This window comes from Periplaneta americana, chromosome 10, assembly GCF_040183065.1.
Source record: "Periplaneta americana isolate PAMFEO1 chromosome 10, P.americana_PAMFEO1_priV1, whole genome shotgun sequence".
Classification (NCBI taxonomy): domain Eukaryota; kingdom Metazoa; phylum Arthropoda; class Insecta; order Blattodea; family Blattidae; genus Periplaneta; species Periplaneta americana.
In genome coordinates, this window is record NC_091126.1 from 3098709 (window position 1) to 3114130 (window position 15422).

General features: G+C 35.6%; 1 protein-coding gene across 4 annotated transcripts in view; it reads left to right on the top strand.

Moving 5' to 3' along the window:
- The first annotated feature begins 7812 nt into the window (after positions 1 to 7812).
- The window catches only part of LOC138707388 (RNA-binding protein 5-like), a 132414-nt gene continuing 124804 nt past the window's right edge, over positions 7813 to 15422 (top strand). For 3 of the 4 annotated variants that reach the window (XM_069836747.1, XM_069836745.1, XM_069836748.1), the window contains exons 1-2: positions 7813 to 8217; positions 12522 to 12608. In XM_069836747.1, the coding sequence (XP_069692848.1) occupies positions 12557 to 12608 (52 nt within the window). In that variant the 5' untranslated portion in view covers positions 7813 to 8217; positions 12522 to 12556. The remainder of the gene's footprint in view (positions 8218 to 12521; positions 12609 to 15422) is intronic. The other variant, XM_069836746.1, reaches the window with a different exon arrangement.

A 15422-nucleotide genomic window follows, 5' to 3' on the forward strand; every position in this document is an offset into this window, starting at 1 on the left:
CTGCTTTGTTTTTTATAATAAAATTACTGTTTTCTGGTTTGTATAATGTTAGCTTAAATTAAGTTACTAATATGAGAATGAGGATGTATACTTAACGGCAAAAAGAATGAGCCGGTGACAATTTCTTAAGTTCCAGAGACATACATCACTCATGCTCATCTTGTCGAAGCCGTAGTTCACCAGGTAACACATAATTAAACCATTTAAATTTGCTGCATTTTGTTTAAGAGTCTAAAATATGTTATAAAATCGAATGTAGGGTTGATTCTAGAGACATCAGGGCCTCTGAAGAGTGAAATAATAATAAAATTGATGAATACAAAATCAACCGGAGTGAATATGAACAGGTAAACCACATATTATGCCGAAACGATATTAACAGGCACAGTAGTGTAAGTCGTTACGGCATTGGTCTATTGAACAAGTTAATAGTAGTAGCTCAAGGTTCGAATCTCCTGCCATCTTCTTTTTTTAATTACAAATTTGCCATCATATATGTCTCGCAAAGCTATAATTATGTGGTGATATCTCTTAGAATATGCCCAAACTCTGATAAATAATAAACCTCCCTCTCTCTTTCAAGCAATACTGCTATCTGTTAATACAATGTTCTGTCTCGTCATTACGCTTGAAGATGGCACAGAGACAATAACTCATTGCCCTGGTTCGCATAGGTTATTCTGCGTATGCTACTCTCCGACAGGACTTTGATTGGAGAAATGTAATTTTCTCCGACAAGGTAATTATCTCCAGTAGCAACGATAGTCCTGCACTAGTTTATCATATGAATGGCCATCGATACGATGAATGCTTTGTGAGACGACTCGACAGGTTGGGTTGCGTGAGGGTCGCATGTTGGAGTGGATGTCATACGATGGGGCAGGACTTCTGGAACGCATCCACTGTCGGTTTACGGCAGAAGTCTACAAACACACTTTGGCAAATGTAATGATCCCTTCCACATGTAAATGATATCCAGAAGAAACACTTTTCTTCCAACAGGATAATCATCCGATACACACCACCAACCGGATTCAAAGATGGTTTACGAGGAGGTGTGATGTCGACCCAGTCAACTGGCCTCCAAAATCACCAGATATGAATCTGATTGAAAATTTTTGGGACTGCAGTCAAAAGGATCCTATGCTCTAATTGGGCAGAACAACCACCCATTCGGACACCTGAGGAATTGTGGGACAGAGTTCTAGATGCGTGGGAGGAGATGGCCAAGAATTTAGACCTGTTCCATAATCTTGTGGACTTCATGCCGCGCAGAATGAGGGCAGTTGTTGACGCAGGTGGTTTGTGGATCAGATACTAGGCCCCACCACAGGCCTTTTTTGTTAATATATTAACAAATTGTTTGTTTTTGTTTATTTAATTATTTATTTGTGTTTGATATGCGTCCGGTTTTTTAGGATGTGAAACAAGTATTTTTGTTTATACAGGCCAGGTCTCACCTATAAATAACCCACAGGTGAAGGGCAATAATATTTTTACAAGGCAGGCATAACGAAGTTTGTTAACAAATGCCATTTCACATTTAAAGTAATAAATTAATTAAAAATTAAAATAAAAAAATAATAATTTTACCGTACTGGGAGGCGAACTCACAACCTCTGGTACGGATGTCAGATAGCTTACCACTGGGCCACACACAGCTTGTAAGGTTTACTACATTATAGACGGACGACTTTCAATGAAGAGACACCAAAGCAATGCCTTGCAGAGCATTACGTTTACACGAGTGAACTGCGCGATAGAACTTAGCATTTCTATCAACCAAGAGTCGGTCCACTCTTTTTGCCGTTAAGTGTACATTTACAGAAACAAGTGAAGTCTGCAAGGTAGTAAAACTGTATGATACAATTGTAAATATTGCTGCTGCAAAAATAAGAGGAATCTTTTAAATAAGAAATATGAAGGCATTGATAAGATTAAACATCTTCAAAGAATGGAAATAGTCTCAGGAACAGGATGCTCCTTGTGTGGAGAAGATGTAACTTCAAACAAGGAACACCTGCTACACTGCAAATGACTGGATCCAGGGAAAATAGACCGAAAAGATCTCGACTGAACTAACCAGTCAGCACTGCCCATGCTTGTATGTTGGAAGTAAAGATGATAATATAATATCACCGCTGGAACCGTGTTGCCATGTTCGTTGTTTTCCAACTAAATCTGTTTTCTTTTCTGTATTCCTTAGTTTCTAAGAAGCAACAATATTAAATATCAAACTTCAGCTGTTTTACACTTCCGGTTTAATTACTTTATTACGACATTTACTATTCTTAATGTAGAACTTTATTTGTTTTCCACGCACGGTTTAGTTTCTTTTTCATCATGAATACTGGCAGCAGATGATTTTCCAATCTGAACTGTGAAACGAGCCAGCTGCATACGAACACCATAGCCAGAGCACCATGCTTGCACCGTGGGAACTGGGCTTTACATTGATGTCTTGGCCTGTTTGTATAGACTTGCTTTTATCAATTTCATTTGCTGCTGTCTAGTGACTGCAAACTATGATGGATTTGCATGGGGTAAAAACAACTTGCTTCTAACCCCTGACCCATTAAAAGCTTCAATTACAGTATCTTGAATACAATGTCATTCACCAGGTGGAATTGATGTTACGACTTTTCGTACTAATAGAATCTCGTGACACTAGATAACAATAACACTAAACCCGAAAATTAGTGGTTTTCGAACCGGGAAAACTTTAGACTTATCAACTACCAAAAATTGTTTAAATGCCAATGAGGACAATTCAATTTCACAGTCAAAAGCAAATTGTTTGATCTCCATGTAAATCCATCAAAGAAATAAGATGCTAGTTGGCTAGGATTACCATATCAAAAATCAGAAACCTAGGACCTCAAAGATAAAAAATCAGGACATGAAAGACAAGGAACCAGGATACTTCGTACCAAAAAGAAGTTATAAAAATGGTTTGATAGGCACACATGTGTATTACAAAGATGTTACATTTATACTGTTTCGTTTACGAAAATCAGGCTTTGTACGTTTCTGATCCACCAATCATTGCAAGGAGCTTGCTGTTAGTCAGAATGTACAGCTCATATTCTGAAAATTATACTGCAGGAATGTAATTGGTCGTATTGTGCCTACAGTTAGTCTCCTTCATCCACTGATTCTGAATTGCTAAAAAATATTCTTTCAATGTTTGCATTATGGCCTGGAATTGAAAAATAAATAAATAATTGTGCAATTTTCAACTGTAGGCTAACTCCACTTCCGGCCACAAGCTCTTGCTTCATCGGGAGTGCCAACCAAAAGTGTACCATTATTATCGTTCAAATAAAATTATTATTATTATTATTATTATTATTATTATTATTATTATTATATGTCAATTATATTGAGATCCATTCTTCGAAACGTGCTACAATTTTTCAAAATTAGCAATGGTAAAATTCCAAATAACTCGACCATTAAAATATGTGCTTCCCAAACACCAATGCTGTTGCACTGTACATTGTAATTTCAGGGGTGTATAATTCATAGTGTCTTGAGATTTAGTGAGCAGCAGTAACAATGTAAAAGCCAAGTTGAAATAATTCATCCAAATTTCTACATGTGTAAATGTTATTTGTTATGATTGTTTGAACGTTTTTACTGACAAATGTATCAATATACTAAATCAAAAGTCACTGAAGAAGGAAAAGGAAGAAAGAACACAAATTGCACCAAGAATCCAAAAACTAAAAGAGTAGGCCTAGTGCATGATTAATGCTATGCATTAGAATCAATAAAGTGAAGAACAACTTGTGTAACTTTTGTTTTTGGGTCATTGCACAGTAAGTGATAACTTTGCAGTGAAAAAAAAAAATCTTATAGTTTCTTGTGATATGTCACTTGAAAGTTTATTTCATGTAGTTTGAAGATATGTGAATCATAACAGCTGTTTCCTTTCGGTTCACCACCTTTTTCATGATTATACTTACGGCAGTCAGCAATTTCAAGTTAGTCACAGGACATACTTTATATTTTTTCAGGTCTTTACTGTTTTTCAAAGTCACAATTTGGCATAATGGCTGTAGGGTATAGAATAATATAAAATGAATTCAAACCTGCACACACTATTATAAATTATCTTTTATGTTTGCCAATAGCCATGGTGTCCTATAACTAGCATTTAATCAATTATTTATATTCAAGTGTTAAAAGTAATGTACGAAAGATTCAACATGGATTAACATTTTTAAATTTTAACTTCGCATCTGGCAACCTTTGAGTTGCCTATGTAGACAATACTGCATTCAATGATAGGCTTTCAACATGGCTGGTTGGTGCTGAATTGGTATTCAGATAAGTTTAAAATTATAAATATATAGGCCTAATCATTTTGAAAATTCATGCACTAGGTTGTTAGTTACAGGACATGTTTTTAGTCACAGGACAGATACCTTAAATAAAATGTCAGGGAGAAATATTTAAAAGAACTGAATTTATATGTATCATATTTTTGGTTAGGTTTGATTGTGACCCTATGTAAGCCAACGATATACTACATCATGAGGATCATTATGGCTTCCTAGCAGATTCGAGCTACTTTTAGATTGCCCATGACAAGGGCGTAGTAACTGGAGTTGATACAGAAGTGAAAAGGATGGTGTGGCTGAAAGTTTTGAGAGAGCAAGCTGTAGTAAATACTGCAAAAGAATTTGCTGTAGTGGCTCGTGGAGACTTGGAGTCCAAAATTGTAGTACTATACTTGCTCCAAAACATGACGGACTTCCCTCACACCCTTCACCACTTAACTGTAGGAACGTGCAAGTGATAAACACTTAGCTGAGTTGCCAGTTGTTGTCATATTGTATTTCTGCCACATGCCTAAGGATTGAGAAGAGGATGGGGTTTATAAGAGTTTACCAATTCCAGGAAGAGAGGCCGTCATATTCTGGAGTATATCTGTATCTGGATACATTAAGATACTGTATATGAATCGTGTGCAGAGACTAAGAGGAAGGCAGAAAATAGGAAAGATTGGGGAGTGCTGGGTTTGCAATGAAAGACCTGCCCTTGGGCAGAAAATTATGAATGAATCAATGTATCTGGAGAAACCACATAAAAGGAAAAGGAAGAATTTGAAAGGCAATGGGAAAGTATGGAAATGAGAATGGTTCGAGGTACACGGACACTCCATTAGGCTACATCAGACATGGGCAGTCTCCTGTTCTTGAATTTGCACATAATTCAGTATTCATTGAAAAGACACAATATGAACTTCAATGTAAAAAAATTGAGGATATCCAGGTTAGTTTACGGCTAAGTTTGAAATGAAACAAACATAATTTGGAACTCAGTTCTTAACTAGTCAGGTAGTCTAGTAGTAGGCCTAGTAAGTGCAATTGACTAATTATTTGTAGTTTTGTTTCTCATTTCAGGAAAGTGTGGTTAATGATAGGTAACTTGGAAGCAGAAGAACACAGCCTTGTAAATGAAGCCGAATGTGGAGGAACTTACACAATAGGGAGTTTTGTTTTAGTACCATGGGGCATGAAACTGTACCACAGTCTAATATATACAATCGCGCAGCTTCAACACTTTTTTTGCCAACATTCACGACACTAGCGCTCAAGCGGCAGGCAAGGCACTGGTCATAGGGTTGATACAGCCAGCACGTGCTTTAAAGGTATGCGAGATGTTATAATAACGTTTTAATCATGCGTCGGAATAAAGGCAATGTGTGCAATGACGAAAATTGCAGTAACAAGTTTAAATCTCCGAATTTGTCGTTCTTCAGATTCCCTAAAGACCAAGAGAAAATCATAACTCAGTCATAACCTATAATCCACGCTGTAGGTAGCCTACGTATTGTGTTCTATAAAACATTTATTAGTTATCAGTTACCTATTTGTATGTCAGGAAGGATAGTTTAAATAAAAACAAAGTAAATACCTGTTACAGTATATTATTGTTTTGCAGAGATCATGTGTAAATGTGTAACCATTCCGATTTTGGATAATGTATCTACAGTTTTTAATGCAAGTAATTCCATAATTTTTGTATTCGTGTTTTTTTTTTCTTTATATTTTTTTCAAAAGTTGAGTGTTATATTGCATTCAAGTAGGGATTATGGTGTTAATTTTTTCAAGAATTCATGGCGTATTATAATCCTTTTGCAAAATATTCACTTCTTCAATAAATCCAGACTGTGTCGATAAATTTCTGATGTGTTGATGTAGATTCATGTGGCAGACGTATTAAGTTCTCAAGAAATAAAAGAGCCTTTTTAAATTTAATATAAAAAGCAATCTTTTCTGTAATAATTTGCATGACTGTTATTGGTGTTGATTTTACATTACCAGTGATTATTTGAGCCGTTCAGAGCAGAAGTGGTATAAGTCAAAATTAGGTAATGAGGTTTAAAGTAAAAATTCTGTAAAATACAGCGCAAAATAGTAATTAATATATCCTTCGTGCTATTCACTGACTACTAATAGTTTAAATAAATTCAATATTAACTGCTACTTTGCGCTGTATTTTACAGAATGTTTACTTTAACCCTCATTACCCATTTTTGACTTACACCACTTCTGCTCTGAAAATAAAAATAGGCCTACATTTTCTGAGTTAATTGAAGTTACAATTTTTTCAACAAAGTTGTGTATTCATTTGTTCTCACCTACGTCATAATAACAGTAAGTGCATATAAATTACGTATTATATAGGTAGGGTAAGTAAAAAATTAAGCTTATGTATGAAAACTGGAAATGTATGTAAAATGCGGTAAACTTTCCATAAAAATTTAAACCATAATATCAGCACTGTTAGCGACTCAAAATAATAATAAAAAAAAAATTGAAAAATGATGAACTTCATAAATCAATGTCTGTCAAATTAAGGTTTAAATCTTCCCCTTTTCTATTTTTAAGTTTACCTCAGCGGCCGAGTTTACCCCAATTTGCGGTATGGAAAATAGTTAATTTCTCAGGAAATAGGGAGAGGAGTTTGCCACGCGATGTACCCTACGAGATATGCCATATTAAGCTTCGCGACTGTATATAGTAGACTGTGGTACTAGCTTGAACTACCGGCCGCCATGTTTTAACTGGTTAGCTCGCTTTTCCAGCGTATTCCGAATCTCTTTTTCTCTCTTTTTTTTAGTAGGTTATTTTACGACGCTTTATCAACATCTTTGGTTATTTAGCGTCTGAATGAGATCAAGGTGATAATGCCGGTGAAATGAGTCCGGGGTCCAACACCGTAAGTTACCCAGCATTTGCTCATATTGGGTTAAGGGAAAACCTCAACCAGATAACTTGTCCCGACCGGGAATCTTCCGAATCTCTCCGGACCGGTGGACAATAACGTCACGCTGCATTAGCAGAGGAGGCTTATAAGCACGTTTAAATTTTTAAATCCCGTAATTAAGATGCCTTTTGTCCTAGATCATATATGTAACAGATATGTCGGGCTTATAGGCTTTGAGGTTAACAACTTTGTCATGTTTACTACGCTGCCATCTAGTTGATACATAAGGAGTCACGTCATAATTCCCATCTGAATTGCATTGGCGACTGTGCTGCCATCTCGTAATCGTTTACGGCGATCCTGGCGGTTGTTCTCTTCAAAGTGCTGACGATTTTAACGTAGCGAGGAGTTATCTGTTACATATATGATCTAGGCTTTTGTCTGCTCTGCTTATAACTGTAACAACCGAAGCGATAAAACAAAGAATATGTCATATTTTAAGTCAGTAGTTTATTTTTATTGTTATTTATGTACAATGGCTGGAGAGGGCGTCCTGCGTTTATAAGACCCTAAAGGCCTCTGGGTCAAAGCCAGAAATGTCAATAAACTACAACAAAAACAACATAGTCTGTCACGGATTCATTCGGTGCGTTCGGATTTTTATTTGTTTTTTATTTCATAGAGGATAGGACGAAGAAGAAGAAGAAGATCTGTGAATCAATTTAATGTTTCCATTGATCCATCGAATTCGGATGTACATTTTGAGATTCATAAGTGCATTGAAAGATGGCCGTTATATGTAATTCTTCGTCTGGGTCTCAGTGTGTATATTAGTATAGTCTATAGTAATATTTGCCGGTTAGTTCTGCGTGATATCTTTGACCTCTTGTTTTAGTTTATAGATACGAGACAAAGGCCGAATTGGGAGTAAATACATTATTTAATTTATAAAATAAAGTATTACAGATTGAAGAACGAGGAGTGAATCTTATCGAGGTAAGAGATTCTGGATTGAAAATTTTGACTTTGTGTGGATATGGATTAGTGTAATGGATCTCTTCAATATGGGTTTTCTTACGGTAAACATAGGCCTATATTCGCAGTATTATTTCAAAAAATGTGAATATGCTGTAGAATTTGTCACCATTTACTTGTTAAATGTTTCTTCACATTTTATTTATGAAATTTGTGTAAATGTAAATCTAATAGTTTCGTAGAACAATATTATTATGTTAGTAGAGAATTATTCAATTAAGATGCAACTTGGATAAGTTACGGAAAAAGAAGCGCGCCCCTTCGCTTATACACCTTGTATATACGAATCTACAGGTTAGGTTTATTCAGTTTAGGCTTTTGTTATGCCTTGCATATGCGATCAACTGCATCTCCAGGGACCACATGTCGGGAAAATTTCAGTATACGGATTCTTCACTGACAATTATATCTTCAAATACTAAAAAGAGCGGGTTTGTCTGTGTTTGTTGAATGCGCATCATCATGCTTACGAAAAGGCACTTTTAGTGTCAATAATTTGTGTGTGCACAAGGTTGGAATTTTGAAGTAAGAGGGAAAGGAAGGAATCCGTATTCTGAAATTTATCCTAGGCCTATTAATTAATTTCACTGTTAAACTTTTTTTGGTATTGCTGCAATTTAGGACAGCGTTTTTCATCCTTTTTCAACATGTGGCACACTTAAGGTGTAATTTAAATTCCTGGGGCACACCAATATAATCTAAAGCTGTGGTTCCCAGCCAGTAGTCAATATTGGGAGCTTTAGGAGAGAATGAGGACTACAAAATACAAATAAATGAAATAAGCCTATATATATTAATAGCCCATATTATAAAATAAGATATTTTCAATTTACAGGCATTATTTTTCAGTGAACATAGCGGGGAAGGACAGTATGATGAATGGTGAAAGGATAAAATGGTTGAGAATAGAAACAACATACACATTATTCACATGCTTTTTTGTATTCTTATTTGGATATTATGATACAAAATATAGTTGTATTCATGACGTCACATTACCGGATGTTGGTTATCCTGATTACGATTTTAGTATGGAGATATTATATATTTTTCAGTACGCAACTTAGGTATTCAAAGCACTTCACATAAAACACATAGTTCAGAGATTTATTTCCCACATGAAATATTTTCCTTTCATACTATTTACTCCAAATAATAAATCTTTATTTAAAATCACGGGTATTCTGCAAGACGTAGGCAAATGCGCGAGGATTGTGCCAAGGTTCTCTCTCACTCTGCATGGCTTTACTACAGTCTAGTGGATCAGGGCCTGCTGAACAACTGAAGCTCATTCTTTTCTTTTCTGGGGTGACGGAGTTAAAGAGGGGATAACTAAGTAACATATAGCTTATAATGCATGAACACATTTTTACCTCTTCTAGTAAGTAAAACAAAAATATACTTATTTAGGGTTGCCATAATTCTGGATAAAAATACGGACATGCATATTGTTGTTTCTCCAAAAATTTGGGATATAACAGGTGTGCTGTGAATGATTCGCTGGTGTGCCATGAAAAAATGAAAATAGTAATGCATATGTAACATATTTATCATTAAGCTTTTCTTCGGCCACATCCTACCTCACGAACTGAATAGGCCTATTTAATTTATTGGTACTAAGTCATGTACATTCATTATGCTTCACATGAATAGTGATTCATATTCTAATATTTAAAGGTTTTATATTCCTAATTAATTTTAACTTATCTCACCTAATATATCATGTTGTAAGTTCATAATTTTATATGTTTATCATTCTTGTACACATTTATTAATTCAGTGTTACTTATGCTCTTTCAACTTGTCTTTTAATATGTTTTTATGATACTTTAAGGTGACTGTTTGGTGCACTTTCTATTTTTATGTTCATGCATATTAATTTCTTATGTTACCTGATGATGCCGGATAAGGCGAAAGTAGTAGTAAATTTTATTAAAGGAAGAACTTTGCAAACTCGTATTTTCAGCAAAATTTGTGATGACAAAGGGTTCGTTATATGAAAATATTCTTTATCATACTTTGAAGAGTAGTTTGCTAGTTTGCAAGGCCAAGATGACAATATAATAACAGCCAGGGATCAAATCAGCAGATTTATAAAGAAGTTTGATTTCTGGTCAATATCACCTTGGTAAAGGTAAGGTAAAGGTATCCCCGTAACATGCCATGAAGGCACTTGGGGGGCATGGAGGTAGAGCCCCATGCTTTCCATGACCTCGGCACTAGAATGAGGTGGTGTGGTCGGCACCATGCTCTGACCGCCTTTTACCCCCGGGAAAGACCCGGTACTCAATTTTATAGAAGGCTGAGTGAACCTTGGGGCCGTTCTGAAAGTTTGGCAATGAGAAAAAATCCTGTTACCACCTGGGATCGAACCCCGGACCTTCCAGTCCGTAGCCAGCTGCTCTACCAACTGAGCTACCCGACCACACAATATCACCTTGACAAAAAGAAATTTGATTCATTTCAATGTATTAAAGAACTTACAGAAAATTTAGCTATATATGATAGACAAAAGTTTCCTTAGATTTAAATAGCTTTTTGAGTATTTTCCTAAAAAAGCTCAAAACAATTACGACAGTGACTGATGGACAGTGAATCCATTTTTAGACATTTTCGTTCAACTGGCTGAAATTCCAGAAAATATGAAGGAAAAACTAATTGAAATACGTGCCTACTGTTGGCAAATAAGGAAGCTTTTAATAGAAAAAGGAGCATCATTTGTGGACCTCTGGAAAGAGAACTAAGGAATAGACTAGTAAAGTGTTTTGTGTGGAGTGTGGCATTGAATGGAGCAGAAACATGGACATTACGACGAAATGAAGAAAAACTAATAGAAGTATTTGAAATGTGGATATGGAGAAAAATGGAGCATGTGAATGGACAGACAGAATAAGAAATGAAGTTGTGTTGGAAAAAGTGGGTGAAAAAAGAATGATGCTGAAACTGGTCAGAAAGAGAAAAAGGAATTGGTTGGGTCACTGGCTGAGAAGAAACTGCCTACTGAAGGATGCACTGGAAGGAATGGTGGACTGGAGAAGAGCTCGAAACAGAAGAAGATACCAGATGATAGATGACATTAAGATATGTGAATCATATTTGGAGACTAAGAGGAAGGTAGAAAATAGGAAAGATTGGAGAATGCTGGGTTTGCAGTGAAAGACCTGCCTATGGGCAGAATGCGCGGTGTGTGTGTGTGTGTGTGCGTGCATGTGTTTTTTTTAGCTAGACTTTTTCTCGAAGAGCACATGCCAGTTTTGATCAAAAGAATGCAAGCTCGAGCTTGCAAAAGTACGTAGTTTTTTGTAATATTTGCAAAGCCACTGGCATGGCTCAGTCTGTTAAGGCTCTTGCCTGCCAGTCTGAAGTTGTGCTCAGGTGCGGGTTCGATCCCCGCTTGGGCTGATTACCTGGTTGGGTTTTTTCCGAGGTTTTCCCCAACCATAAGGTGAATTCCAGGTAATCTATGGTGAATCCTCGGCCTCATCTCGCCAAATACCATCTCGCTATCACCAATCCCATCGACGCTAAATAACCTCGTAGTTGATACAGCATCGTTAAATAAGCAACTAAAAAAAATTGCAACCTCATATTTATGCAAAATAAATTTCTTGTCCATGATCATCATGAAAAGCAAACATGAGAAATTTCCTTGAATTTGGAAATATCATTGTGTGTATGGAATATGAGTCCATATTTGATGATGGGCTGCTTTCTGAAAAAGATACACATTTATTACATTAATTATTTTGTAATTTATATCTACTGAAATATTTTTATTCTTATGTTCAGTCTTATTGTAAAGCAAATCCTTTCACACTGGGACTACTGAACTTGAACCAGATCCATCCAATAGTTGGGAAAATTGTTTTTCACAGACTAATGGATATCCTGCTAAAAAGATATTCTTTGGTGTAAGGGTTACTGAAATCCTATGTTTTCACGAAAATTTCGGGACCAATGTTTTTTTTTTATATTGTCACAATACTTCCTCTATACTTCATGTGATAAAAAAGCAAAAATCATTGGTAATTAATAGTACTGTCATATTAGCACTGTTGTCTTTGCTGTATTTAAAGTTGGTTTCTAAAGTTAAAATGTCTCTTCTTAAAAGCATAAAATAAGTAAATCTACTTTTATGAGCTTAAGTTTATCTATTTAGTGAACTTAGGAATGTGAGATTAATAATGTGACATATTTTATTTTATTAAGCTAATTGAAATGAAAAATATCTGTGTTGACGTAACAATATTTGTTTTATATTTAAGGATAAGGACACCTTTCAACAGATGATGGTAGAATAATGTATGCAGGAAGGTCTAGACATATGTCTCCAGATTGGAGAAGTGAAAAACGTAAGTTAACTATAATTTATGAAAAAAGACACTTGGAAGAGTGCTTAACCTATTACTGGGCCATTCCACAGTATGTACTTTGTTAGGGAAGGGACACTCAGAAGGGCCATTATAGCTGAAAGAGAAATATCTGTAAATCACAGTATGTAACATACTAATAATATAGGCCTATCAAAAGTTCCAAAGTATAATTTAATAAATTTCTGAAAATCAGTTAAAATAGTTAGGGAAGGGAACATAGAAATTTGTAAAAAAATGAAGATGAAATGTAAATTTTAATTTCACAGCAACTGTAACAGAGAATCATATAATACAAAATCAAATGATTGTCACATGCATGTAGTAATAATTGGTGAAGGATTTGTATATTGCGTTAATGTAGAAAAAAATTATGAAGGCTTTACACTTCAGGTCCACTGTTAGGGAAGGGACAATTTAGGGTGCAGGAAACACAAAATAATTCTCCCTCTCAATAATTGCTGCTGTTCAGCTTAAATTAAGTATCTCACATATAATATTAATAAAAATGAACATTTCTTTCAATCTGTGACTGGTAGTGCATCATTAAAGTGGTAACATCGTCGATTGTCAATGGTAGGAACAGACACAGCCTTTACAATGTCCTTTATATTTAGAACACTTCGATCCTCACATTTAAGAAGGCAAAATCTTAATTTTGCTTCATCTGACACTCTGATAAAATCTGACACTGATTTCTTCATCAGTCACAGTTTGTTTGAGTCTGTCACAAAGAAGTTTTACACCTCCTTCAGAAGGATTGCAACACAAGGTAGCTTCTAGAATAGAATTAGTGTTATTTAAGCAAGATTCTGACTTTTTTATTTTTTAGCCCATTCAATAATACCAATGGAAGTAAACTTCATGGTCTTGTGTAGTAGTAACTTACTGGATGTAGACTGTAAAATTTTGTCTTCCCAATTTTCACATTTCCATATTCGTGCTTGATTAGGGGATAAACTTCCTTGATATTGGAATTGAAACGTCTTTTTTGAAGGGTTTTCTTCTCTTTATCTTTTTTTCTCACCACATCCTTCTTACAGAGAAGTATTTGACTTACATCATCTCTGTGGCAGAAATCTTCTATCTACTTTATTAGATCTTCACTTAAAGAATCTTTGTGAAGTGAATCTGATAATTAGTATTTTTTGAGAGTAGACTGAGAAACTAGTTCACTCTGTTTCTTTGACGATAGATCATACAACTGGGAGTTCAAAACTTTCATTTTTTTTCCTGTGGTGATATTTGTAAAACTGATCTTACCCTACAAACTGCTCGTCCTAGTACCTGAGGGGTATAGGACATCACTGCTGAACCTTTAGTTGACTATCTCTTTTGTGTCCTTTGCCTTCGTTTCGCCTTCCCTTTTTTTTTGGGGGGGGGGCAAGCACATGTTTCTGATGTTTACGGTCCTTTCCTTTCCTTTTGTTTTGTAATTAGTATTCCTTTCTTCGTCTTCCTTCAGCTTGTTACACATTTTTCCCACCTTTCTGTAAGTGTTTTAGGCTCCAGATTGGTGAATATGAAATAAATATACTCGTTATAAAATGATTTTGAAATTAAGTTAAAGAGCATAAACATTTTCACAGATTGATTTATAGTGAGAGCCATAGACAGTAAAAGGTAAAGGTATCCCCGTAACATGCCATGAAGGCACTTGGGGGGCATGGAGTTAGAGCCCCATGCTTTCCATGACCTCGGCACTAGAATGAGATGGTGTGGTCGGCACCACGCTCTGACCGCCTTTTACACCCATTGTGAAAAATAAAATCAGAGTTAGGAATACATTTCCAATGATTCCCAATTACTGAAAAATTACTAAATGGGTCATTGGATAGTGACACACGTAACATTTTTGAAGTAATTAACTATGATCTTCGCAGGATATTTAATTAAATACTTGGTAGTTCATGAAAAAGACATTACTGTCTTTTAACATAAGCATTTCTAAATACAGGGTGTAACAATTTTAATGTTTAGAATTTCAGGAACATGTTCCCTGACATGTTCTACGTTGATTAAACCTAACATACCTATATCCGAAATTGAGAGGTTACAGAGATAACAGAGCTGGAAAAAACAGAACTTCTTGCAGCTCCAAGCATTATTCCATTTATACAAGGCTTATTTTATGGCATTACTAAGTAGAGGTACATAAGAAACATTTGAAAAGCAGTGAATGAGGGAAATTTTACTTTTAAGAGAAATTAAATTAAAATTGTTTAGGTTGCTAAGGAAACGAAACAGACAACATTTTAAAATAACAGTTGTGGGAAAAATAAATCGTATTGTGACTAGTCTTTTTATTGAGTTTTGACCATTAAAACATGCCTTTTTGTGTACACACATTAGGAATATGCCGACATAGTTTATGTGTATGGACTGTGTGATGGCAATGCAACAGCAGCTGTTTTGGCATATCAAGCACGGTTCCCAAATCGTAGGATTCCTAGTGCACAGGTATTTTCACGTGCCTATTGGCAAATTTCACAGTCTGGTCAACTTCCAAGCGCTTGTGTGAAGAAGGAGAATGCACAACGACAAGAACAGGCACAGGTACAAGTCATGATTATTGATATTGTAGACGAAAATTCATGGTTAAGTACACGAAGGATTGCTGCACAGCTCGATGTAAATCATATGAAGGTATGGAGAACACTACGTAAGGAATGTTTGTATCCGTATCACGACCAAGGAGTACAGCATCTTGAGCCACAAGATTTGGCTCCTCATTTGAATTTATGTAACTGGTTAATGATTGAACCTCAATTGGTTGCAGAGATTTTGTTCACTGCT